We start from the raw sequence: 26,159 nt of genomic DNA on the forward strand, positions 1-26,159 counted from the left end.
TGGAATAATTGGTTAAGGTCCCGAGGGTCTCGGGTGGATTTCAGAAGGTAAACGGAATGGATTTCGGACAAAGTGCTGGAAATTTCTGTTTGCAGCATAAATTTCTGTTGCAGAAATTCCGTGCGTGGAGCCAAGTTTGGAAGCTTATATCTCGTAATGCATAAGGAATCAGAAAATGTGCAAAACATGAAAGTTGTAGTCGTTGGATTATAGGTTCCAGAAAGTTAAACTATGCATTATTTAGACATTTGTAAAGAAAGTTATGATGGATTGAATGAAGGCTGGTAGAGCAGTTTCGCCAGAAATTTCGCCAGAAATTCTGATGCATGCAGCCGACTTTTGGAGTCTATATCTCGCAATATATAAGGAATCAGAATAATTGCAAAACATGAAAGTTGTAGTCGGTGGATTCTAGTTTCCAGAAAGGTAAACCATTTATCATTTGGACATTTGTACATAAAGTTATGATCAATTGAAGTAAGACTGGTAGAGTTGTTTCTGGTGGACTTTTAGTGACGAAAAATGGACTTTTAGTGACGGATTGGCAGAAACTTAAGGACCAAAAATGGTCATTTCATTCATTTCGTTTTGGATTTTTGGAGCACGGTTCTTGGGCGATTTTTGGGCGATTTTCACGGGAAAACATTGGGGTAAGTGTTCCTTATCCTATATTGATTATATTTCATGATTCCATACTCATTTACATCATGAATCCGTGAATTTATGGATGAAAAATCAAGATTTTTGCAAAATCTTCCAAAAACAAAAATTTAAGATTTGGAGGTCGAGTTGTTATCGGATTTTGGTAAAATTAGTATGGGTGGACTCGTAATTGAATGGGTTGTCGGATTTTATAAGTTTCGCCGGATTCCAAGATGTGGGCCCCACGGGCAAATTTTGAGCTAATTTCGGATTTTAATAAAAATGTAATATTTTCTTATGAAAGTGATTACTATAATTTTTGTTGACTGTATCGAATTAATTATGACTAGATACGAGTCGATTGGAGTCGAAAATTCGAGGAAAAAGCATAATACTTGGTTAAATTGGAGCAAGTCGAGGTAAGTGACTTGTCTAACCTTGTGTGGGGGAAATTTCCCCTAGAATTGGTATTGATGTGATTATTGTAATGTGTTGAAAGTCGTGTGCATGAGGTGACGAGTGTGTACACGGGTTAATTTGCGAAAGATTATATTTTTAAATTGTGTAGATCACTGTTGCGCATTTATTAAATTATTTTATTTTGTTATATTCTTCATCATTGATGTGAGATATATACTTCATCATTTTGTTATAATTGTTTTACCTGTTTAGTTGAAACTTGGTTTCTTTTATTCTGTGCATTATTTGAAGGTTGATTTTTTTTAAATTAAATATTATTAATATGAAGTATTTGACATTTTTAAACTTGATATTGAAGCAACGTAGTAAAGATTTTGAAATATTATTTTCCTAAATTATTTACTCCTGAATATTTTTATACTCATTATGAGGGAGCCGTGAGCTCTTTATTGTGGAAGAATATTATTGATGAATTATTTTGACATGAGCTGTGAGCTCTTTATTGTGGAAAACTATTATTGATGATTTATTTTGGCATGAGCCGTGAGCTCTTTATTGTGGCAAACTATTATTGATGATTTATTTTGGCATGAGCCGTGAGCTCTTTATTATGGAAAAATATTATTGTTGAATTATTTTGGCAAGTTAAATTATTTGAGCACTTGAGGTGCAAATTGTGATATATTGTGATATTGATACGCATGCGGTGGTATAAGGTCTGGGTGTTGAAACGCATGCGGTGAGATAAGGGTGGCTTGATACGCGTGGCTAGTAGGGGAACTACTAGAAGTCATGCGGTGTGATAAGGGCGGCTAAAACGCGGGATGCTATTTCGGGAAAAATGTTTTCTTTAAATAAATTATGAAGGCTCCCGCGGTGATATAAGGAAATGAGATATTGTAAATTTATTTATGATTTGGGACTACGAGGCGGTACCTCGGGAGTGCCCTTGTTGATATTGATTTATGGCCGTAGTTGCCTTTGATTATTATTGTGATTTTCATAAAGTTGAAGGAAATTCTGTTTTGATTTCCACGAGATATTATTTGTAATTATTTGGTGTCATTAAATGTGACATACTATTTGATTCATTTTCGATGTCATTTTATTTTACTACATTGATAAATATTTTACCATGACATTATTATATTTCAGTAGGGCCTCACCTGACCTCGTCACTACTCTACCGAGGTTAGGCTTGGCACTTACTGGGTACCGCTGTGGTGTACTCATACTACGCTTCTGCACATCTTTTTGTGCAGATCCAAGTACATTTTACCAGCCTAGACGTCATTGAGTTACCTGCGCACGGAGACTTCGAGGTATATCTGCCAGCGTCCGCAGACTCCGGAGTCCCCTTCTATCATTTTATGTTGCTTCCTTATATTTTATCTAGACCTTGACATATAGAGACATTAAGAATAAATTCTTAGAAACTTGTGACTTATTTCTACCGGGTTTTGGGAGTTGAAATTGTTTGAATTGTTGTTTAATTATTTCAGATATTTATTATTATTCCGCATTGATAGGCTTACCTAGTCTTAGAGACTAGGTGCCATCACGACATCCTACGGAGGGAATTTGGGGTCGTGACAAGTTGGTATCAGAGCACTAGGTTCATAGGTGTTATGAGTCACAAGCAGGTTTAGTAGAATCTTGCGGATCGGTACGGAGACGTCTGTACTTATCTTCGAGAGGCTATGGAACTGTTAGGAAATATTCACTTCTTTGACACCTTATCGTGCGGCATTGATTTAGCTTGAAACATATATCTTATATTCCTTTGTATCCACTCGTGTATGACATTGCGCACTCGGTATCAGTTGTGCGTCGACGGTTGTAATGTCGTATATGGACTATGAGGGAGCCAGAGATGCTCAAACATTGCCTCAACGTGTGGTTCCGACTGAAGATGCGGACGTATTGAGAGATCACCTAGTGAATTATGTGGGGGTGCAACGAACGTTGGCGTCTGGTTGATTTATACAAGCTGTGAAGGTTATTATTGAGGATCATTGGACGTTGTGACCTATGACTTCGTGCCGAGTGGGGGGAGTCCACTACCAATGGGTGGATTGCGGGGTCATGTATTATATCAGTTTTGGCCTGAAATGTATATATGTGGTACTGAAAGGTTCCCTAAAATTTACACATGTTTAAGACCTGAGATTTTGTAGAGGATAAGGTTGGGACTTGCGGTATGTCCGCCTCCTTAATAATCCTATACTTCAATAGCAAATGAGTTATAGAAACAACTCTAAATTTGTAGAAGGTCTACTCAGCGTGGACGTCACTGTTGCGGATTTTGGAGTGCTTCAGAGTAAGTATAGTTGTTGACGAGATTATGGACTATGTGGTTTGTGCCAAGATTTGTCTGTATGGAGCTCTACTTTTGTGATCATTGTGTATAAATAAGGGTAAGGGTTACCCCAAAGAAGAGTCGAAGAGTATGTTAAGAAATGGGCCAGCTCAACAATGTTAAGTCAGCATAACAAAAGAAGAAATTTGCCTTGGGAGAGATAATTCACCACCGGTGTTCGTGGTAAGCCTATGAAGAGGGCAGGCCAGCCAATGTAACACCGCCCACTTGGCTTAGTTCTCAGAAATGCTTTTGAAAGAGTTTGTTTCCCGGACTCTCCGTAATGCGTGGTGCATAGGGTTTGAACGGTTACGTCATGTCACCATTGACGATGTCAGAATATGCCATCAAGTTTAATAAGTTAGCCTGTCATACTCCTACTTTGCTTCCTACAGCCAGAGGGCGAGTCCACAGACTCATTAAAGGACTTAATTATAATCGTAAAATTTTGTACGACTCGGGATCTATAAGCTGATACTTCATTTATGCTAGTTGTACAAATTGCCAAAATATTAGAATGTGTTCGGGGTAAGGAAAAAGGAAACTAAGGAGACCAAGACGTCTCGAGGTTCTGGGAGATTCAGTGGATTCTACTCTGCAAGTATAAATCATTATGGCGGGGGCTCGGGCAGTCGGCCAGACCATTCCGCACATCGGATTACTCGGGGTGCTCCAGTAAGTTCTTTTAATGCACCACCGACATGAGTTCCTACAATGGTTATTCCAGTTATCTGCACAGACTCAATATGAGCAGCCTAACCCGCAAAAGGGTTGTTATGAATACGGTGATACTAGGCACATCATGAGAAAATTATTTCAAACTTGGGAGAGGCATATTTCATCAAAGCACTCAGGCTACGTGCCCTATTGCAGTTACTACACCACCCACACGACCAGTTAAGGGTGGAGGACATACGGGTAAAAGGCATCCTAGAGGTGGAGACCCAGCCGTTGATATATTTATTTTACGGTATGGCGGAGGTCGCTACATCAGATGGTGTCGTTACAGGTACGACCTCGATTTAATATAAAGGAATAATTTCCTTAAGTTGATTCAGTTCTCAATATCGAAATGAGTCTTCCTATTGCGCTCCAATTATGAGTGAGCTTCATAATTCTATAATTTACTTATGTGTTTACCCCTGTTGAGAGATTTTATGGAGATAACTACGCCTATCATTTCGTGTTGGTCACTAATAAGAGCTGCGAGGCTAAATGTGGCTTTTTGTTACTCATTTCGGTAAATTTTGATGTAAATTCCGAATAATTTATTTCAAATTATGAATTATATGCCCTACCGGTGTGGGGTTCATTATGTGTTATGATTTGGTATAACCGAAATTATTTAAAAGGAGAAAATAGAAATTTGCAATTGGCACGATGTGCATATTACTTGTGATTCAGAACTGAGGATGAGATCCTCACATTTTTATATAAATTGATATGTTTAAACCGGGCTACGAGCTGCAGTGGAAGTTATAAAAGGACGAGATCCTTGTGAGGAAAATTCTTGTGTTTAAGTTCTCCCTTGTGAAATTAAATTTGTACTATAGTACTAATAGGGAGTCATGCCTGGTAGGCCTTTTTTTAAAATTCTTATATGAAATTCTCTGTGCATAGTTGTCAAATTCGTGTGGTAATTATTAATTTTTAACCTACGAGGTAGGTGCCCGCCTAGGTGGCGTTAAATGTGACTCGTTAATTTGGGTAAATAAGTTTGAGGTCTTCATGCCTCGTGTCTCGTTATCAGTATTGTGAAAGTTTGAAATGAGATTTTTGTTAACATGAAGTTAATTGATGATTCGGTAATTGATTATAAATAACTATTAAGACCAGATTGACCCAGAAGGGTGCTCCATTCAGATGGACCGAGGAATGTGAGGAAAGCTTCCAAAAGCTCAAGACAGCTTTGACTACAGCCCCAGTATTGGTATTACTTATAGGTACAGGATCTTATACTGTGTATTGTGACACGTCACGTATTGGTCTCGGCGCAGTGTTGATGCGAGACGGTAGGGTGATTGCTTACGCGTCCAGACAGTTAAAGGTGTATGAAAAGAATTATCCTGTACATGACCTGGAGTTAGCAGCTATTGTTCATGCCTTAAAAATTTGGTGGCATTATTTGTACGGTGTCCATTGTGAAATCTACACTGATCACCGGAGTCTACAGCATCTGTTTAAATAGAAGGATCTTAATTTGCGGCAGTGGAGATGGTTAGAGTTGCTTAAGGATTATGATATCACCATTCTCTATCATCCAGAGAAGGCCAATGTGGTAGCCAATGCCTTGAGTCGTAAGGCGGAGAGTTTGGGTAGCTTAACATATTTATCGGTAGCAGAGAGGCCTTTAGCCATGGATGTTCAGGCCTTGGCCAACCAGTTTGTTGGATTGGATGTTTCCGAGCCGAGTCGGATTTTGGCTTGCGTGGTTTTTCAGTCTTCACTTTATGATCGTATCAGGGAACGTCAGTATGATGACCCCCATCTGCTTGTCCTTAAGGACATAGTTCAGCACGGCGATACCAAGGAAGTCACTATTGGAGATGAAGATGTATTACGGATGCAGGGTAGGCTATGTGTGCCTAATGTAGATGGTTTTCGTGAATTGATTCTCCAGGAGGCTGATAATTCGCGGTACTCCATACATCCGGGTGCTACGAAGATGTAGCAGGACTTGAGGCAATATTATTGGTGGAGGAAGATGAAGAAAGACATAATGGAGTATGTAGCTCGGTGTCTAAATTATCAACAAGTGAGATATGAGCATCAACGACCTAGTGGATTGCTTCAGAAGTTAGTGATTCCAGAATGGAAATGGGAGAGGATCACTATGGATTTTGTTGTTGGACTCCCACGGACTAAGCGGAAGTTGGACGCAGTTTGGGTGATTGTGGATAGGCTGACCAAATCAGCTCATTTCATTCCTGTGATTACTACTTACTCTTCGGAGCAGCTGGCTCAGGTATATATTCGCGAGATTGTCAGACTTCACGGTGTACCAGTATCTATCATCTCTGACCGGGGTACACAGTTTACCTCACGATTTTGGAGGGCAGTACAGCATGAGTTGGGTACCCGGGTAGAGTTGAGTACATCATTTCACCCTCAGATAGACGGGCAGTCCGAACGCACTATTCAGATACTGGAGGATATGCTTCGTGCATGTGTGATAGATTTTGGGGGTGCTTGGGATCAGTTCTTACCACTTGCGGAGTTTGCTTACAACAACAGTTACCAGTCAAGCATCCAGATGGCTCCGTATGAGGCCTTGTATGGTAGGCGATGTCGGTCTCCAGTGGGTTGGTTCGAACCAGGCGAGGCTAGACTTTTGGGTACAGACTTGGTTCAGGATGCCTTGGAAAAGGTTAAGTTGATTCAGGATTAACTTCGTACAGCCCAATCTAGACAGAAAAGTTATGCGAATCGGAAGGTTCATGATGTTGCATTCATGGTTGGTGAGCGGGTATTGCTCCGGGTTTCGTCTATGAAGGGTGTGATAAGGTTCGGGAAGAAGGACAATTTGAGCCTAGGTATATTGGGCCTTTTGAGATTCTTGAGAGAGTTGGAGAGGTGGCTTACAAACTTACACTACCACCTAGTCTCTTTACCGGTCATCCGGTATTCCATGTTTCTATGCTTCGAAAATATCACGGGGATCCGTCTCATGTGCTAGACTTCAGTTCGGTTCAGTTGGACAAGAATCTATCTTATGTTGAGGAACCAATGGCTATTTTGGATAGGCATGTTCGAAAGCTGAGGTCAAAGAATATTGCTTCCGGAAAGGTTCAGTAGAGGGGTCATCCGGTCGAGGAGGCGACTTGGGAGACCGAGCATGATATGCGCATATGTTATCCACACTTATTCACCAGCTTAGGTACTTTTTCTAACTCCGTTCGAGGACGAACGTTTGTTTTAGAGGTGGAGAATGTGATGACCCAAAATGTCATCTTTAAATTTAATGATTTAATTATGTGATCTAAGCACTATTTACCATTACTTGACTTGAGTGTGCAGTCCGTAAAAAAAAATTCGAAAAGTTTTCAGGTGAAAAATGAATTAAAATGTGAATTAGAGCTTTAAAACTCAACTGAGATGACTTTGGTCAACATTTTTAGCAAATAGACCCGGATCAGTATTTTGACAATTTTGGTAGGTCTGTATCGTGATTTGGGACTTAGGCGTATTCCCGGAATCAAATTCCGAGGTCCCTAGCCCGAGATATGGAATTTTGATGAAAAATTAAAAGTTTAAGTTTAAATAGTGATCGGATGTCAAATTATGTGCAAACGATCCCGGAATAGAATTTTGATGATTCCAACAGCTCCGTATGGTGATTTTGGACTTAGGAGCGTGATCAGAATTTTATTTGGAAGTTCGTAGTAGAATTAGGCTTGAAATGCCGAAAGTTGAATTTTTGGGAAGTTTGACCGAGGGGTTGACTTTTTGATATCGGGGTCGAAATCTGATTCTGAAAATTTTTATAGCTCAGTTATATCATTTATGACTTGTGTGCAAAATTTGAAGTCATTCCGAATTGATTTGATGTATTTCGACACAAGATATAGAATTTGAAAGTTCGAAGTTCATTGATTTTGATTTGAGGTGTGATTCGTTGTTTTGATGTTGTTTGATGTAGTTTGAAGCCTCGACTAAGTTCGTATGGCATTTTGGGATATGTTGGAATAATTGGTTAAGGTCCCGAGGGTCTCGGATGGATTTTGGAAGGTAAACGGAATGGATTTCGGACAAAGTGCTGGAAATTTCTGTTTGCAGCAGAAATTTCTGTTGCAGAAATTCCGTGCGTGGAGCCAAGTTTGGAAGCTTATATCTCGCAATGCACAAGGAATCAGAAAATGTGCAAAACATTAAAGTTGTAGTCGTTAGATTATAGGTTCCAGAAAGTTAAACTATGCATTATTTGGACATTTGTAAAGAAAGTTATGATGGATTGAATGAAGGCTGGTAGAGCAGTTTCGCCAGAAATTCTGATGCATGCAGCCGACTTTGGAAGCCTATATCTCGCAATATATAAGGAATCAGAATAATTGCAAAACATAAAAGTTGTAGTCGTTGGATTCTAGTTTCCAGAAAGGTAAACCATTTATCATTTGGACATTTGTACATAAAGTTATGATCAATTGAAGTAAGACTGGTAGAGCTGTTTCTGGTGGACTTTTAGTGACGAAAAATGGACTTTTAGTGACGGATTGGCAGAAACTTAAGGACCAAAAAATGGTCATTTCATTCATTTCGTTTTGGATTTTTGGAGCACGGTTCTTGGGCGATATTTGGGCGATTTTCACGGGAAAACATTGGGGTAAGTGTTCATTATCCAATATTGATTATATTTCATGATTCCATACTCATTTACATCATGAATCCGTGAATTTATGGATGAAAAATCAAGATTTTTGCAAAATCTTCCAAAAACGAAAATTTAAGATTTGGAGGTCGAGTTGTTATCGGATTTTGGTAAAATTAGTATGGGTGGACTCGTAATTGAATGGGTTATCGGATTTTATAAGTTTCGCCGGATTCCGAGATGTGGGCCCCACGGGCAAATTTTGAGCTAATTTCGGATTTTAATGAAAATGTAATATTTTCTTATGAAAGTGACTACTATAATTTTTGTTGACTGTATCGAATTAATTATGACTAGATACGAGTCGAATGGAGTCGAAAATTCGAGGAAAAAGCATAATACTTGGTTAAATTGGAGCAAGTCGAGGTAAGTGACTTGTCTAACCTTGTGGGGGGGGAATTTCCCCTAGAATTGGTATTGATGTGATTATTGTAATGTGTTGAAAGTCGTGTGCACGAGGTGACGAGTGTGTACACGGGTTAATTTACGAAAGATTATATTTTTAAATTGTGTAGATCACTGTTGCACATTTAGTAAATTATTTTATTTTGTTATATTCTTCATCATTGATGTGAGATATATACTTCATCATTTTGTTATAATTGTTTTACCTGTTTAGTTGAAACTTGGTTTCTTTTATTCTGTGCATTATTTGAAGGTTGATTTTCTTTAAATTAAATATTATTAATATGAAGTATTTGACATTTTTAAACTTGATATTGAAGCAACGTAGTAAAGATTTTGAAATATTATTTTCCTAAATTATTTACTCCTGAATATTTTTATACTCATTGTGAGGGAGCCGTGAGCTTTTTATTGTGGAAGAATATTATTGATGAATTATTTTGACATGAGCTGTGAGCTCTTTATTGTGGAAAACTATTATTGATGATTTATTTTGGCATGAGCCGTGAGCTCTTTATTGTGGCAAACTATTATTGATGATTTATTTTGGCATGAGCCGTGAGCTCTTTATTGTGAAAAAATATTATTGTTGAATTATTTTGGCAAGTTAAATTATTTGAGCACTTGAGGTACAAATTGTGATATATTGTGATATTGATACGCATGCGGTGGTATAAGGTCTGGGTGTTGAAACGCATGCGGTGAGATAAGGGTGGCTTGATACGCGTGGCTAGTAGGGGAACTACTAGAAGTCATGCGGTGTGATAAGGGCGGCTAAAACGCGGGATGCTATTTCGGGAAAAATATTTTCTTTAAATAAATTGTGAAGGCTCCCGCGGTGATATAAGGAAATGAGATATTGTGAATTTATTTATGATTTGGGACTACGAGGCGGTACCTCGGGAGTGCCCTTGTTGATATTGATTTATGGCCGTAGTTGCCTTTGATTATTATTGTGATTTTCATAAAGTTGAAGGAAATTCTGTTTTGATTTCCACGAGATATTATTTGTAATTATTTGGTGTCATTAAATGTGACATACTATTTGATTCATTTTCGATGTCATTTTATTTTACTACATTGATAAATATTTTACCATGACATTATTATATTTCAGTAGGGCCTCACCTGACCTCGTCACTACTCTACCGAGGTTAGGCTTGGCACTTACTGGGTACCGCTGTGGTGTACTCATACTACGCTTCTGCACATCTTTTTGTGCAGATCCAGGTACAGTTTACCAGCCTAGACGTCATTGAGTTACCTGCGCACGGAGACTTCCAGGTATATCTGCCAGCGTCCGCAGACTCCGGAGTCCCCTTCTATCATTTTATGTTGCTTCCTTATATTTTATCTAGACCTTGACATATAGAGACATTAAGAATAAATTCTTAGAAACTTGTGACTTATTTCTACCGGATTTTGGGAGTTGAAATTATTTGAATTGTTGTTTAATTATTTCAGATATTTATTATTATTTCGCATTGATAGGCTTACCTAGTCTTAGAGACTAGGTGCCATCACGACATCCTACGGAGGGAATTTGGGGTCGTGACAATAATGATACGTTATATTTAATTTTAAATTATCAAAATACCATTTCAAATTCGAAAAGATATAAGAAATCTTGACATATGAATATGGAAGAACAAAGAGATGATTGACTTTTTTTAGTAACACATGATAGTTATTTTCTTAGTCGTCTAACAATAATTTTTCGTTAATTTACGCTTTCAAGGTTAATACATGAGAGGATCCCAAATATTTCTACATTTTCTAAAGAAAATTCACTATAAAGTCTTAAAAATATAAATAAAATTTATATATTTATATGTCGGTTTGGTTTGAATTTTTTTACTCAATACCAAACCAAGTCAAACCAAATCTAATCGGGTTTTTTAATCGGTTTGGTGCGGTTTTTCGGTTCGGTTTGAACACCCCTAATACAAACTATTAGTTAAGAAAAAAAGAAGAAGATAAAGCAACAATCACAACCCAAAATCCTAACATGTCGTGATGGCGCCTATCTCAATACTAGGCAAGCCGACAACCTCAATAAACTGCAATTTCCATTAAGTTTGAATAATAATATTGAATTTCATAGAAAATATCACAATTTTTGACATAAAAATACATTCCCAAAATCCGGTGTCACTGAGTACATGAGCATCTAAATGATAACCAGACTGACTGATAAAAACACTTTCTGAAAAATGTAGAACAGTACAACAACTGAAAGAAGAGAGTCAAGGTCTGCGGACGCCAAGAAGCTACCTCGATAGTCTCCACAGATAAAGCTCCGAATAACTAGCAATCGCCGTGTTCGGAGGTACCTGGATCTGCACAAGAGGTGCAGGGTATAGTATGAGTACAACACACTCAGCAAGTAACAATACCAAATAAAAAACTGAAAGTAGTGACGAGCTTCACAGCTGAGTCCAATTACAGTAATTTTTAATATAATAAGGTAGGCATGCTTTCAAGTTCAACATTTAACACTCAACAGTAATTTCATATCAAGTTCAACTGAAGAAAAAAAAGAAAATATCTTTCAAAAATTTCCAACACCGTAATATATGACAACTATAGTGCAATAAGAATGAAATCAAATGCATCCTCTCAGAACCACAGTCACTAAGCCGTTTCATTCACTCAACACTCAGTAGGTACCTGCGCTCATTGGGGGTGTGTACAGACTCCGGAGGGGCTCCTACAGCCCAAGCGCTATAATCCGTACGGACAACTCGCGTGCTATAGTATAATATCTGGATCCACACGAACAACTCACGTGCTGCACGGACAACTCACGTGCTATAGTATAATATATGAATCCGCACGGACAACTCACGTGCTATAATATAATATCTCACAATCAGGCCCTCGATCTCACTCAGTCATAAATCTCTCCAGTCTCTCGGGCTCTCAATAATCACGAAAAATCAGTCCAAACAACAATAATATGATGCATCAATAAGGAACAATAGAGAGTGAGATAAAATAAACAAGTAAACTGTGACTAAGTACAAAATAATAATTAAGCAGATAGTTCAACAGGTACACGACTTATGTGGATCCCTATAGTGCCAACACATAATCTAAACATGATTTGTGGTTCAATTTTTCTACTACATAGAGAATGTACAGATAACAACAGGTTATTCAACTACACAGTTCCATGGAATTTTACCAAGTCACAATTCCTACGGTGCACGCCCACATGCCTGTCACCTAGCATGTGCGTCACTTGCCACGAGAATTGTCCTCCAAACTCCTCGAATCTAGCCACAAATAATTCGATTCAGTCAACAAAATTTATTGGAATTAATTCCATAAGAAAATATTAATTTTCCATCAAAATTAGAAATTTAGCTCAAAAATCGCTTGTGGGGCCCATATCTCGAAACCCGACAAAAGTTACAAAATCCAAAAGCCCATTCAACCATGAGTCTAACCATACTAATTTTACTTAATTCCGACATCAACTCGACCCTCAAATCTTCAAATTAAACCAAGAGGGTTTTCTAATCTTTCCAACTTAATTCACCCATTAAATGTTAAAAACAACCATGGATTCGGGTAATTTGACCGATAATGAGTTAAGAACACTTACCCCGTTATTTTTCCTGAAAATCTCCCAAAAATTGCCTCTTCCCGAGCTCCAATCCGTCAAAAAATCTCATTTTCAGAACTTAAACTTTCTGTCCATACCTCTCTTCTTCGCGAACGCGACAGGTCCCTCGCGTTCACGAAGAACAAAATCGTGCTGCCCAACATTGCTCTTCGCGAACGTGAGACAATGCTCGCGAACGCGATGCTTTACCGAGCTCTTCTTCGCGAACGCGATGAACAACCTCGCCTGACTCCAGCTCCTCTTCGCGAACACGAGACCCCCGCGAACGCGAAGGAAAAATCTTGCCTGCCTCAAATTTCCCCTCGCGAACGCTAAGAAGGAAACCAGAAAAATACACTAGTAGTCTTCAGCCAACATGCTAAGTCTAAAATCGACATGATAACCTCCCGAAACTCACTCGAGTCCCCCGGGAGCTCAACCAAACATACCATCAAGTCCCAAAACATCATACGAACTTAGTCGAACCCTCAAATCACCTCAAACAATGCTAAAATCATGAATCATACCCAATTCAAGCCTAATGAACTTTGTAATTTCAAGTTTCCACAAACGACGCCGGAACCTATCAAATCAAGTCCGATTAATCTCAAATTTTGCACACAAGTCATAAATGACATAGCAAATCTATTAAAATTTTCAGAATCAGATTTCGACCCCGATATCAAAAAGTCAACCCTCCTGTCAAACTTACCAAAAAAATCGACTTTCGCCATTTCAAGCCTAATTCCACTACGGACTTCCAAATAATTTTCTGGACACGCTCCTAAGTCCAAAATTACCATACGTAACTATTGAAATCATCATAATTAAATTCCGAGGTCGTTTACACATAAGTTAATATCCAGTTAACTTTTCCAACTTAAGTTTTTAATTATGAGACTAAGTGTCTCATTTCACTCCGAAATCCTTCCAGACCCGAACCAACTAACCCGGTAAGTCATAAAATAACTGTAAAGCTTAACTTGAGTAGTAAATGAGAGAACGAGGTTATAATACTCAAAATGACCGGCCGAGTCGTTACACCAAGTCAACATAAAGACCAATTAAAAGGGCGTAAATTGTCCAAATAAAAGGGGTAAGAACTAATTTCCTAGCTACTTCCTATTGCGATAGTCAACTAATTGCAATGTGCATTGACTCAAAGAAAAAGCAGTGGTATACTAGAGACCAGAGAGCAAGTCGTCGCACTTAATTTCCTCTAATTTGTTTATCATCCAATCCCTTTTCTTATTATCATCTTTTGAATTGAATGTCTCCTTTTCTGATGAAAAAAATATTATCTTTGTTCCTCTTTAGCTCAAAGCAGTACTACAGCCAAGCAAGAAGTTGACTAACAATAACTGAATCCATTCTAGCAATTCAACCAACCACAAGAACAACTTTCTGATCTGTTTCTTACTCTAAGGTAAAAGCTCTTTTTTGAGATCTAAAGTCTTACTTGGATTCATCTTGCATTTCTTCATTCATCGACTTAGGTATTCATTGAATATACCCTTTTTGTTCATATTTATTTTCACCCTTTTTACTAACAAATTGATTAGTTATTCTCATCATACAGATTTGCAATATCTAAAGGAAAACCCTCTTTCTTTCTCTCTTCCTGATCAGCAGATTTAAAGGGATTAGATGAAGTCCCCCCCCCCCCTCGTTGGCACGGATAAATCAGTTACATCTTGTTCTTACTACTAATGAGTAGAGGACTTCGCCCCAGCTTGACGAATCTCATCCCTGCACACCAGTCCAGGGAAAGCTTATATCTAAAGTGATAGTGATCCATCTCCTTTGACTTGAATCTCTCTTTTTTGGCTACATTTGACCTTGTTAGCTAGTTTTGCAAAAATGGGAGAGGAGAATTGTTGGGAGAGAGAGGTAGTGATAACTGAGCTAACCAAGGGGAGGGAATTGATGTGTCAGCTGCAAAAGCACTTTGATCCCATGAAAAAGGATGTATGCCAGTATTTATCTGTGGAAATACTTTCTTCCTATGATAAAGCTCTGTCGCTCTTAAATGGCACAGCTTTATCAGGGATGAACAAAGGTAAACAGATTAGTAATCCAGCACCATCTTCATCAACTGGCAAGCTGGAATCTCTGCATCTTTTGGCTGATGCTAGCGCAAAGAGTTCTGACCGTCCCTGCAACTCCAGGAAGAGGTACTCTCATTTCAATTTATGTGTCAGTATTTGACCGGGTAAGAATAGGTATTCTAGTTTCAGTTATGTGGCAGTATTTGACTGGGACGGAGTTCAAGATAGAGACAAAGACTTATGCTACATAATGGGCTTAAACATGTCATGGCATTTCTAAGTATATAAGAACATGTCAATGCTACACGATAGCTAATATATTTATATATGTATCCCGAAGACATGAGATGTGGAGGTCGGGGATTAGGGTTTTGAGTTGATAGGTAGTCGAGGGTCTTTTCTAGTCGTACTAGTAGTAGTAGTACTAGTCTTATATTCTCTTATTCCCTCTTATTCCGAGTTCCTTGTTGTTAGACGATGTGACATTATTTCCGGTAGTTGTCACACTTCTCTTGTAGTTTCGTATTCCTAGTTCCCTTGCTATTACAGGCTATGCTATTTGTTTATGTTATCTTATTTCCTTGCCATTATTACTGTATGTTTATTGTATTTTTTTTTTCACTGTTCTTGAGCCGAGGGTCTATCGGAAACATCATCTCTTCCTTCGTAAGGTAGGGGTAAAGTCTGCGTACACATTACCCTTCCCAGACCTCACTGTGTGGGGGTTTGTTATTGTTGTTATTGTTGTTGTATCCCGAAAGGCAAAACTAACAAACGATATGTCTATGATCGCTGATAATTTCACATAGACTATTACTGTAATTTACTCAGATGAGACGACAGACCAGTTTTAGAAAGTGAAACTGATGCATTCTTACATTTGGTGGAGGTCCTTGTTAGGAACTTTTAACTTGTTACACACAATTAATCATTGTAGGAAGATGGTGTCGCGAAGGACAGAATACGTACATGCTCGATCTGGAGAAGAGGTTCCACCTGAGGATGGATACAGTTGGAGGAAATATGGACACAAATATATTTTAGGGGCAAAACATCCCAGGTGAGAATCTGGTTCTGTATGTTTCTTGTCCAGCAGCAACCAAAATCTGGATGTTCTATTTCTTGTATGTACGAAGTTCCCTTCGCTTTGTGAAGGGAAAAATGCCCAAATTCGGCTCTTATATTATCCGAAATTGCTAATTGTGTCCTCCCTTAGACTTTTGGTCCATTCATACCCCTTTGCATTAGAAAATCGTCTCGTATTGTCCTTGTCATTAACAGAGCTCCAGGTAAATGGGTGGACTCCACCTGTCCAGATTTACCCTTCAACTTTTGGAGCTCTGTTAGGGGTCAAGGAGAAAAACGAAACCTTTTTTCCTAATTACGGGGTAAGCTTAGATCAAAGTTTAACGGAGAACAAAGTTGCTCAAAGGTGGATAATACTACACTATATTCAATGTTTTACCTAGAAATACAAGTTCCCACGACAATTACTTATGGTACTGCAGAGAATATTATCGATGTGCTCGTCGTCGTTTATCTAGTTGTACTGCTACTAAGATGGTCCAGAGAAGTGAGACAGAGGCATCAGTTTTTGAAGTTATCTATGGAGGAAGTCACAGTTGTGGTCAAGAAAGCAAACTGCAGCAAAATGGAGAATTAGTTGCTGCGCTAACAAAAGAAACACAATGTGATGAAGTTGGAAGAAGAGGGGAAATATCTGAATCCTTCTTCCCTGAGATGGTTTCAACCCCAAATACTTCATTCAATAATTCCTCAACAGGGATAGTAAACTCCAATTCAATCCTCAACATGACCAATTCTGATTTCATGACAACACCAACTTCAGCACATGCAGAGGGAAATTCCTCAGCTGAGGATCTTTGGACTACATTTTTTTCTTCCTTGAAATGAGATTGATAGTCAAAGTAACTATCTAGATAAAAGCTTCTTTTAGGAGGACTTGCAGGGCTCTTTTTTAATGACGGTGGTATCCGAGCCATCTTGCTTGCACTTCGACCAATTCCACAAAGAACCTGCTACCTCTCATCAGCACAGGTATCGAGTAACTTTATCCACCAAGACTTGGACAGATGAGAAGAGATCACCTAGTATTTTTTGCCTCTCTTGGATTTGGAGTTGCAGGGCTTTATTCTATCAATATATTGATAATTATTGATGAATTTACTATGTGAATAAAGGATACTGTAAGAGTATGAGCATATTATAAGAAAAGTATCATTCTTTTTTTAAAAGATAGAAAAGAAAAGAAAAGAGTTGTCATATAAAATGAAAAATAGTGGGAGTAATAGTTCAAGCATTTGAAACATCAGCAATTAGTAGCAGTACAGTATCATACATGTCACTAATGTAATGCTAGTTTTTGATATCAAATACATCATTTTATGTTTATAGGGCTTGAGATTTTGTAAACCTCATGTTTGAACTGCATTTGCTGATGGTTAGTGTTAAAAAACTTGAACAGAGCAAAATATACATGAACTTGTAAAAACATAATAGTGGTTAAGTACCTATGAGTCTATGACCATAACTGTGTAGGAGTATCCAAATGACAAACCGTTTGAACAATTGGAAATTAGATTTCATGGACTACAATTTTCCGTTTCAGAATTATAGCCAAATTCTTCCTACATTGAGTGTTATATCTTTCTGAAGTTAAACCTTGTTTCACCTTTTAGAATCTCTAGCTTTTCATTCTTCTTGTTCCTAAGTTTTCTATTTAACTTTGAACACTTCCATTTCAATCCAAACCTTCTCAAATACATACTTTAACTTTACAACGCATCAAACCAAGCATTTTTTTTTCTTTTTTCGAGTATCAAACCAAACATTTGTCTCTTCCAATCATATAAGACAAATGATTTGGGCAACGTGGAACATATGATCAAATTAAAATTTAAGGACAAATTTTACGGAGAGTAACAGTTTGAAACTTAAAAGAGAAGTTCAAATATATCTTCTTACCTATATTAATATTTGTTAATATGTGGGTCTGTAGATTATATCCAATCTGGCTAAGTAGTTCACCAGAAATTCAATCACTCCTTACTATTGACAGGAGAAAACAATTTTAAACCCCCCAACTCAACACTCAACCCGCCGTCCAAAACCCCCCAAATAAAAAATAGAAAAACAATTGTACAGATCATATGCAAGAAGAAAGTGCAAGTAAAAAGGGGAAATATACAGACGTTACTGATGTTACTATTCTAGATTCAAAAACTAATCTATGACAAATGTAGCAGCATAATCTCTTTCTACTATTTTAATCAAACAACTGGAAATGTAAGACTATGCAACAAGCCAACAACGCGAAGTGAAGATAAAAATACCACAAAATATCAAAAAAGTATTCCAGACCTTGACCATCTTGAGCCGAGGGTCTATCGGAAACATCCTCTCTACTCCTCGGGGTAGAGGTAAGGTCTGCGTACACACTAACCTCCCCAGACCCCACTTGTGGGATTTTACTGGGTCGTTGTTTTTGTATTCCAGACCTTGACCAATTTCCCAAATTGAAATGCCTGCTCCCCATGAAAGAGCTTCCTCAAGCCGCACTGCAAGTGACATGAGCGACGGGTAGAATACAGCATGATGGACTTGCTGATTGTCAGAATACAAGAAGAAATGCTCAGCACTGTCCGCCTCCCACTGAATTACAAGCTGGTGTTGCTCCAACAAAGAGAGATACTAGTGTGCTATGATAGTCCCCCCACCTAAATCTGTGCAAGTAATGATCCTTCGCAAATGATGAACAGATACAAACAACTAAAGAATCATTATGCTCTTTAAAAATTATTATTAGTGCCACTTCATGGAAACCAACATAGGATGAAATAATCACCCAATAGTCTGGTTAGAGACGTTTAATCACTAATACTTGAATCGACTTTAAAGGTTGTTTCATTGCACTTGAATCATTAAAATTTATCCTTAAATATTCTGCTGATGTTACTCTCATAGGCCAAGATAACTTGAAATTACATTGTTGCATTCACCCTTAGCCAACTGAATATTTTAGTTGCATTTCCATCCAGCAAACTATATATCTCAAGATTTCAACGGAGATGAGTGATCAACTGGAATCATTTAAAATAAAATTTAGCAGTCCTTTACATGACATGAATATTAACTTGGTCTCTACATCTATAATTTCAGAACGCTCCTATTTCTTCGTCAAAACTTTACAGATTAGGGAAAGTTAGAATTCCATTTAGCTATTTGTTGGTAAGTTTCAGTAAACCTTGCACTTTTAGCATTTTCTATAAGGCAATCCTAGATATCATTAGAGGTTCTATTTCTTCTTTTTCCTCAGGGGGGAAGGGGTATTGTTACTACATATAGCACAGCAAGATAAATATATACATACCTTTTGACAGGACAAAATCATTGCCATAGAAGTTGAGCCCGACAAAGATCTTTTCAGCCAATCTCCTACCTTTGCAGCCAGCAGCGGCAAGAAGATGCAAGGTCGAGCGTATCCACTTCAGAGGTGCATTGGGACCTGGATTGTAAGGACTTGAATAGTCATACGTCATAAGAGAGAAACCATCTACAGCATCACTCGGGGCTTGTAAATCTACTGGTTCAAAATCATGCTCCTGCAGCTTATCTGTACGTGGTGGACCTATCACATACACTGACTGTAGATTTGTTTTGCCATTCCTTTCTAAGAGCACAGAATGCATAGCTTCTCCAAGTTGCTTTATAAATTGTAATGCCTACACTTGCAAACCATCAAAGAAGTTAAAAAAGACCATCAGCAATCTTGTAAACTCCTTTCTCTAAATATCTTGTAAACTACTTCTCCATATAGCCAAATTTCACTCACCCATGCAGAGTTCCTTAAGTTTAAAAAAAAAAGTAAATATAAACTAAGAAGGTTCAAATCATCTTACCAAAAGGTCAAAAATATAGATTTAAATGTCAAACTCCCCTGATCCTCTAAAATCTTTTAACATACTTCTCTGTGTCCATTCTGTAAAGTGACTTATAAGAACAAAGGAAACAACAACTTACACTCTTGTTTCAGTGAGGAAAATAATTTGTGCCTTTAGAACCTTAACTTCATTGTAGCTGTGTTTCACATCCAATCTTACCGTCGCAGTTCATGTAGCCAAACATCCCCACCTACATCTTAGGCACAGTCACCAAACAGAAACAGCTACCGGGGCTTTACACTTAAATATTTTTCATCATTTTTATTATTTCTTTACATAGAGAACTTAAATGTTCTTCCAGAAGAATTCACCACATTCTCACAAGCCAATTAGTCAAAATAAAATGGATAAATGACTACAATTGACTTATTGTATAGTTTTTATTTTTTATTTTTGGGTGAAGCTGACTATTGTATAATTGACAGCCAGAGAAGATAAAAAGCTATTGATAATAAAAGTAGAAATTTTATGACATATAAAGTTAGGAGACCATTAATTGTTTACAAGACTCATTATACACCAAAAGTAAGGTGGGCTCAGATAATGCCAATTCGGACCTCCTCGATGAATGATCGTTTCAAGGACTGATTAGAACGGCATTGTTCAAAGGGGAAACGTCCTGAATAATCGACTCGTTTTCCAAGCAGAGTCTCACAAAATTTTCCCTCTTTGCCTTCAATTACATCAGAAAATGACTTGTAAACTTTATTATGACCGCCCCTCATTGGTTGTCCCCGGATTCCATTATCAAGAAGTGTATCCACGGCTTCTTGTACTAATTTCTCCTGACACATTACTAATTCTCCTTACATAATATATCTGCAATAATATACATTTCAATATGGTTGGCTACCATACCAGAGAATTGCCTTTCATTCGAATGTCTGATATCCATCCTCTATCAGCATTATGTCTTCCATTCAGAACTAATTTACTTCCTTCACTGGCATCATAAAGTACAAGAGGTGATGATATTAAACAGTGGAAAGGCTTATACTACAAGCAGTTCTCTTATAATCATAAAATATTGAAGAGTATTTCTGATATTGCAGCCCCTCTAAATCGGTACCCATTCCTATACTTGATTAAATTTTGATTCATTACTTTCATTTATTTGATAGTAGCAAGGACCTGGTGGTTATAGAGAAAACAACAAAATAAAACTATATCTAACAGCTTAGTCGTTGTTCTCAAGATAAGGATCAGGCTTTAAAATTAATCATCTCATGGACAACGTCACAGAGCCAATTGAATAGCATGAAAACACATAGTTTACGATAACTGCATTATGCTTCAATGTATCCCCAAGGTACTTTCACTATTCGACAGTTAAGCTAATCATGAGTTCACTTACTCCTTCAGTTCATACCAAACAGGTGACAGATGTGTAATTTTAGAACTGAACTTCGTTGCCAGGTCATAGCCTTTTGAATTCCTGCACCATTGGTCAAACCGTAATGAACTGTAATTCCCAAAGCTACATCTATCACTGTCAAAACAATTTCTTCTAGTAGGTAGTTCCAGCAGAGAAGGGGTATTGGCACATCTAAAGAAATTTCTATTCAGCATTCTTTCATGCTAAAATGAACAGAAACAAGCTAGTAAAAGGTTCTCCCTTCTCGAAGTTTCAATTTTGCCACATTTTTCCATCACTTGAATCCTCACGGATTGCAGAATTTTCCTGTCACGAAATAACCCCTTTGCTTAAAACAAAAAACAAACTACTACTACAACTCCTCCTCGATCCCGAAGTAGTTGGGGTCGACTATAAGAGTCCTCTATATCCATTCCACCTATGAAGACTCATCATAATTTAACTATTTTTAGATTAGCCGTCAACTTACTGCAACCATCCTCCGGCTCTACAAAACTCAATAGCTACATAATTAGAGTTCTACAATAAAAAATATTTCAGGTTTAAGTACATGACATTTTGAACACTACCCAGAGCAGGTATTATAATCTAGTACTCCCTCAGTTCCAAAATGGATGGAACTATTTCCTTACTAGTCTATTCCAAAAAAAAAAAAAAGATGGCCCTTTTCTGAATTTGAAAATAGTTCAACTTTAACTTCCCGATTTACCCTTAATGACAAAGCTTAGATAGCCCCACAAATTTTATGGCAGGTTTAAGACCACAAATTTCAAAAGTTTTCCTTTCTTTCTTAAATTTTGTGTCAAGTCAAATATGTTCACACAAATTGAAATGTAGGGAGTAGGATTTAGCATCTAAATCAGTTTATATTCTCTTATCCTTTCCAACCACCAACCACCCAAAAAGATTAAGAAAAAGATGGATTTCGACATACAACTTAATATTTCCTGTGTTTCAGTTTATGTGACACTATTTCCTTATTAGTCCATTCCAAAGGAATGACATATTTATATATTTGGAATCATCTAACTATAAACTTCCCAATTTATTCTTAATGAGAAATCTTTTATAGAACACAAATATTATAGCATATTTTAACATCACAAGTTTCAAATATCTCCTTTTTTACCTGCAACTCTGAACCGAGTCAAACTACATCATATAAATTAAAGCGGTAACAATTAAACATAATTCAACAAATAGTTAAACAAATGCAAATACCATGGAGTAATATAGGCCAGGATAGGATTCCCAAAATGCCGCTGACTTATATTTTCTGAGACTTTGGAATTCTCCTGCAATAATTCACCAAATAAATCAAAAAAATTTCACGGTAGGTTAAATCGGTTTCAACGAGGCGTGAAACTATTTTTTTTTAGTGTGCAAAAAAGAATGACATTTTTACATATTTAAAAATAATTTAACTTTATGCAACCACACAACATATATGTGCTTCATTTTACACTACCAGTTCAAAAATATTATGTCATTTCTTAAACTTCGTCAAATGAGTTTGACATAAATTGAAATGGAGGGAGTAGTAATTTTGACGGTAAATAAGTAAAATAATTGCAACGAAGAGAATGCAGAAGGTGGTGAGCCAACGATGTTGATTTGTGTGAGATTTTACTGAGCGGTGGGTCTGGTGGTTCTGGGATGAAGACTCGACTCTTTCGGACCGGTGGCTCGAGCTCGGACCTACTCGTCTGCTTCGCTTCTTAGCCATTTGTGATCGACACTGATCCAATTCGAACTGTCTCGAGCTGAAGGAGAGAGTTGATTAATATAGGGGAAGTTAAAAATTGCACATGAGTTTGTATTTTTACATTTTGGTCTAGTTACTTTTTACAAATAAGTTATACTCCATCCATCCCAATTTATATAATATTAGATTTCGAGAGTAAAATACTACTACCTCCGTTCTAGTTTATGTGAACCTATTTTCTTTTTGGTCCGTTTAAAAAAGAATGACCCCTTTCTAAATTTAGAAATAATTTTGCTTAAAGTTATAATTCTACCCTTAATGAGAAGCTTTTATAACCACATAAATACTCTAGGCCTCTTTTTGAATTGTTTAGGACCACAAATTCCAAAAGTCTTTTATTTTTTCTTAAACTCAGTGCCTAATCAAACATGTTCACATAAATTGGAAAGGAGGGAGTAGTTGTTTCTTGACCGTGATTTTTTTATATGTCTTTAAATTTTTAATTTATACTTATTTTAACTTATAGTACTTTTATGGGGTGGATATATTCGACCCGAAGGCAAATTTGGACCATTTTATAAAGTTTAAGGGCAAATTTGGACCTTTTTCCTAATGTTAATCAAGGTTAGTGGTGGCAAAATGGTTAAAGAAAATAATTATTCGCCCATATTATCCATTAAAAATATTAGATAATAAACTTTTTAAAAATTAGTCAAATATGGATAAGAATCATATCATCCACTTAGAAAATGGAGAATCAATAGATAACTAATGGTTTAACTTTTATATTTGTAAAGGCTCAAATTGAGGGTTCCTCAAGTTTAGGAAATCTAGAATTCTCCCAAAAATGATCATGTTCAAGAAGTCATGGTCGGTTAACCCATTTTTTTTACTGTATTAAATATGGTTCGGGTAGGATAATTTATTCATTTTTTGCATTACCCACTTTCGACCTGTCCATACCCTACCCGCCCGTTTGCCACCCCTAATCTAGGTGATTTAATTTAGCCTCTTTTAACTCCTATTTCATTAGTAAAATGATAGTGAAACTATATTTTTAAATTTCAACTAAAGAAACTTAGTAAATACAGTCAAACCTCTTTATGACAGCTTTGTTTGTTCCAATATGTTTTGGCTACTATTGTGAAGTGTTGTTATAGAAGACATATATTATATGTAACGACCCGACTGGTCGTTTTGAGCATATGTATTTCGCTCAGTTGTATGAGGGAATGCGTAGCTCCGTATGATGTATTTTGACTTGTGTGAATCATCGGTTTTGGTTTTCAGGTATTTCAGAATCGAATTGGAAGAATGGTTTTCATAGTTGAAGCTTTAAATCGGGAGAGTTGACCAAGTTTAACTTTTTAGCATTTGACCTCGGATTAGAATTTTGATGGTTCTGTTAGCTCCGCTGGGTGATTTTGAACTTAGGAGCACGTCCGGATTGTGATTTGGAGATCCGTGGTTGAATTTGGCTCGAAATGGCGAAAGTTAAAATTTTAGAAAGTTTGACCGGGAGTGGACTTTTTGATATCGGGGTCGGATTCTGATTTCGGAAGTTAGAACAGGTCCGTAATGTCGAATGTGACTTGTGTGCAAAATTTGAGGTCAATCGGACGTGATTTGATAGGTTTCGGCATCAGTTGTGGAAGATGAAGTTTCAAAGCTCATTAAATCCGAATTGAGGTGTGATTCGTCGTTCCGATGTTGTTTTGTATGTTTAGAGGCCTCGAGTAGGTCCGTGTGATGTTGTGGGACTTGTTGGTATATTTGGACGGGGTCCCGAGGGGCACGGGCGTGGTTCGGATTGATTTCGGATCATTTTTCTTTATTTTTGGTACTGCTCTGTTATGCTGTTTTCTGGTATCTTGGTTCTTCATCGCGTTCACGTGGCAAGTGTCGCGAATGCGTAGTGCATTTGGATGGCAGCAGCAAATTGTTCTTCGCGATCGCGAAGTATGTCTCGCGTTCGCGTAGAGTTGGGGCAAGTCCTCTTCGCGTTCGCGCATGGAGGATCGCGTTCGCGTAGTGTTGAGGTTGGCAGCTGGGAATTTGAGCGTTCTTCTATGCGATCGCGTAAGGTTAGTCGCGTTCGCGAAGCTTTGGCAGCAGTGTTCATCGCGTTCGTATGGGTTGAATCGCGAACGCGTAGAGTCTTTTGTGGCAGTTTGCATTTTGTTCATCGCGAACGCGATGGTTTGCTCGCGTTCGCGAAAGAGGAGGCCTGGGCAGATTATAAAGTACTCTATTTCGAGGGTATCAGTCATTTTTACATTTTGGGAGTTATGGAGCTCGGATTGAGGCGATTCTTGAAGCAATTTTCACCATATGAATTGGGGTAAGTGTTCTCTACTCGGTTTTGGTTATATTCCATGAATCTATCTTCGATTTTAGCTTTTGGTTGATGAATTTTAAAGAGAAAATTGGGGGTTTTGGCCTAAAGTTTCATAATATGATTTTTTGAGTTTTGAACATCAAATTGGGGTCGGATTTGAGTAAAACTAGTATGGTTGGAATCGTAATTGAATGGGTTGGATTTTGTAAATTTTGTCGGGTTTTGAGGTGCGGGCCCGGGTTGGGCTTTTGGCCGATTTTGGACTTTTGATTTAATATTTGATCTTTTTCGATCGGGATTGGTTTCTTTAGCATTGTTTGATGTATTTGAGTTGTTTTTGGTTAGTTTCGAGCCATTCAGAGGTCGGAACGCGCGGGATGGCATTTTGGAGCATCGTTTGGCTTGCTTGGCATTGGTATTGGCTTGTTCGAAGTAAGTAACTCTTCTAAACTTAGTGCTGAGGGTATGAAACCCCGCATTACGTGTTATGTGATTGGTATTGAGATGACGTACATTCTAGGTGACGGGCGTGTGGGCGTGCACCCTGTGAATTGGGACCCTGTTGTTCTCATGGCACTGTATAGTGGCCCCTATTTTGTTGATATTTGTGTTTTCACCATGTGACAAAGTAACTGAGCCGTCAATCATGCTAGATATCATGTTTAGGCTTTATGCTGATATTGTTTGTACCCATAGTGGTCGTTTCTTGCTGTCATCTCACTAATTTTCATTGATATTTCGCACTCATTCATATTCATGCATTCATATCTATCTCAGTCTCAGATGTTGTTTATTGATACATCCTATCATTGTTGTCGGGCTAGTTTCATGACATTGTGAGCCCATGAGTGAGACTGGAGAGATTGATGACTGAGTGAGACTGAGAGCCTGATTATGAGTGAAAGGTATTTGGATCGGGCTGCACGCCGCA

The 26,159-nt window shown here is 37.7% G+C and overlaps 2 protein-coding genes across 4 annotated transcripts; one reads left to right on the forward strand and one right to left on the reverse strand.

The window, feature by feature from the left end:
- The first annotated feature begins 13,895 nt into the window (after window positions 1–13,895).
- LOC107829580 (putative WRKY transcription factor 41) lies at window positions 13,896–17,123 on the forward strand. Of its 3 annotated transcripts, none has more exons than XM_075227671.1 (4): window positions 13,896–14,227; window positions 14,381–14,975; window positions 15,787–15,909; window positions 16,358–17,123. In XM_075227671.1, exons 2-4 carry the CDS (start codon window positions 14,662–14,664, stop codon window positions 16,761–16,763), a joined length of 843 nt encoding a protein of 280 aa, XP_075083772.1. In that variant the 5' UTR covers window positions 13,896–14,227; window positions 14,381–14,661; the 3' UTR covers window positions 16,764–17,123. The 3 variants fall into 3 exon arrangements, with proteins under 3 accessions (XP_075083772.1, XP_075083773.1, XP_016512511.1); XM_075227672.1 differs by having other exon boundaries at window positions 13,942–14,227; window positions 14,431–14,975; XM_016657025.2 differs by having other exon boundaries at window positions 13,942–14,227; window positions 14,434–14,975.
- Window positions 17,124–18,056: 933 nt separating this feature from the next.
- LOC107829579 (uncharacterized) lies at window positions 18,057–22,970 on the reverse strand. The gene is made up of 5 exons (XM_075227673.1): window positions 22,816–22,970; window positions 22,407–22,480; window positions 20,669–20,753; window positions 19,240–19,591; window positions 18,057–18,592 (listed from the first exon to the last, which is right to left on the reverse strand). Exons 1-5 carry the CDS (start codon window positions 22,909–22,911, stop codon window positions 18,561–18,563), a joined length of 639 nt encoding a protein of 212 aa, XP_075083774.1. The 5' UTR covers window positions 22,912–22,970; the 3' UTR covers window positions 18,057–18,560.
- Between the last annotated feature and the right edge of the window lie 3,189 nt (window positions 22,971–26,159).

Source organism: Nicotiana tabacum, chromosome 13 (assembly GCF_000715075.1).
Source record: "Nicotiana tabacum cultivar K326 chromosome 13, ASM71507v2, whole genome shotgun sequence".
Taxonomy (NCBI): domain Eukaryota; kingdom Viridiplantae; phylum Streptophyta; class Magnoliopsida; order Solanales; family Solanaceae; genus Nicotiana; species Nicotiana tabacum.

What these genes read in the sequence shown, in the direction of transcription:
- LOC107829580 (XM_075227671.1), top strand. Translation starts at nt 14,662, where the DNA reads ATGGGAGAGGAGAATTGTTGGGAGAGAGAGGTAGTGATAACTGAGCTA. An exon ending in CCCTGCAACTCCAGGAAGAG is followed by an intron (nt 14,976 to 15,786) that starts GTACTCTCATTT and finishes TAATCATTGTAG; the next exon opens with GAAGATGGTGTCGCGAAGGA. An exon ending in TTAGGGGCAAAACATCCCAG is followed by an intron (nt 15,910 to 16,357) that starts GTGAGAATCTGG and finishes ATGGTACTGCAG; the next exon opens with AGAATATTATCGATGTGCTC.
- LOC107829579 (XM_075227673.1), bottom strand. Translation starts at nt 22,911, where the DNA reads ATGGCTAAGAAGCGAAGCAGACGAGTAGGTCCGAGCTCGAGCCACCGG. An exon ending in ACCACCAGACCCACCGCTCA is followed by an intron (nt 22,481 to 22,815) that starts GTAAAATCTCAC and finishes GAATTATTGCAG; the next exon opens with GAGAATTCCAAAGTCTCAGA. An exon ending in TGATTTTGTCCTGTCAAAAG is followed by an intron (nt 18,593 to 19,239) that starts GTATGTATATAT and finishes TTACTTGCACAG; the next exon opens with ATTTAGGTGGGGGGACTATC.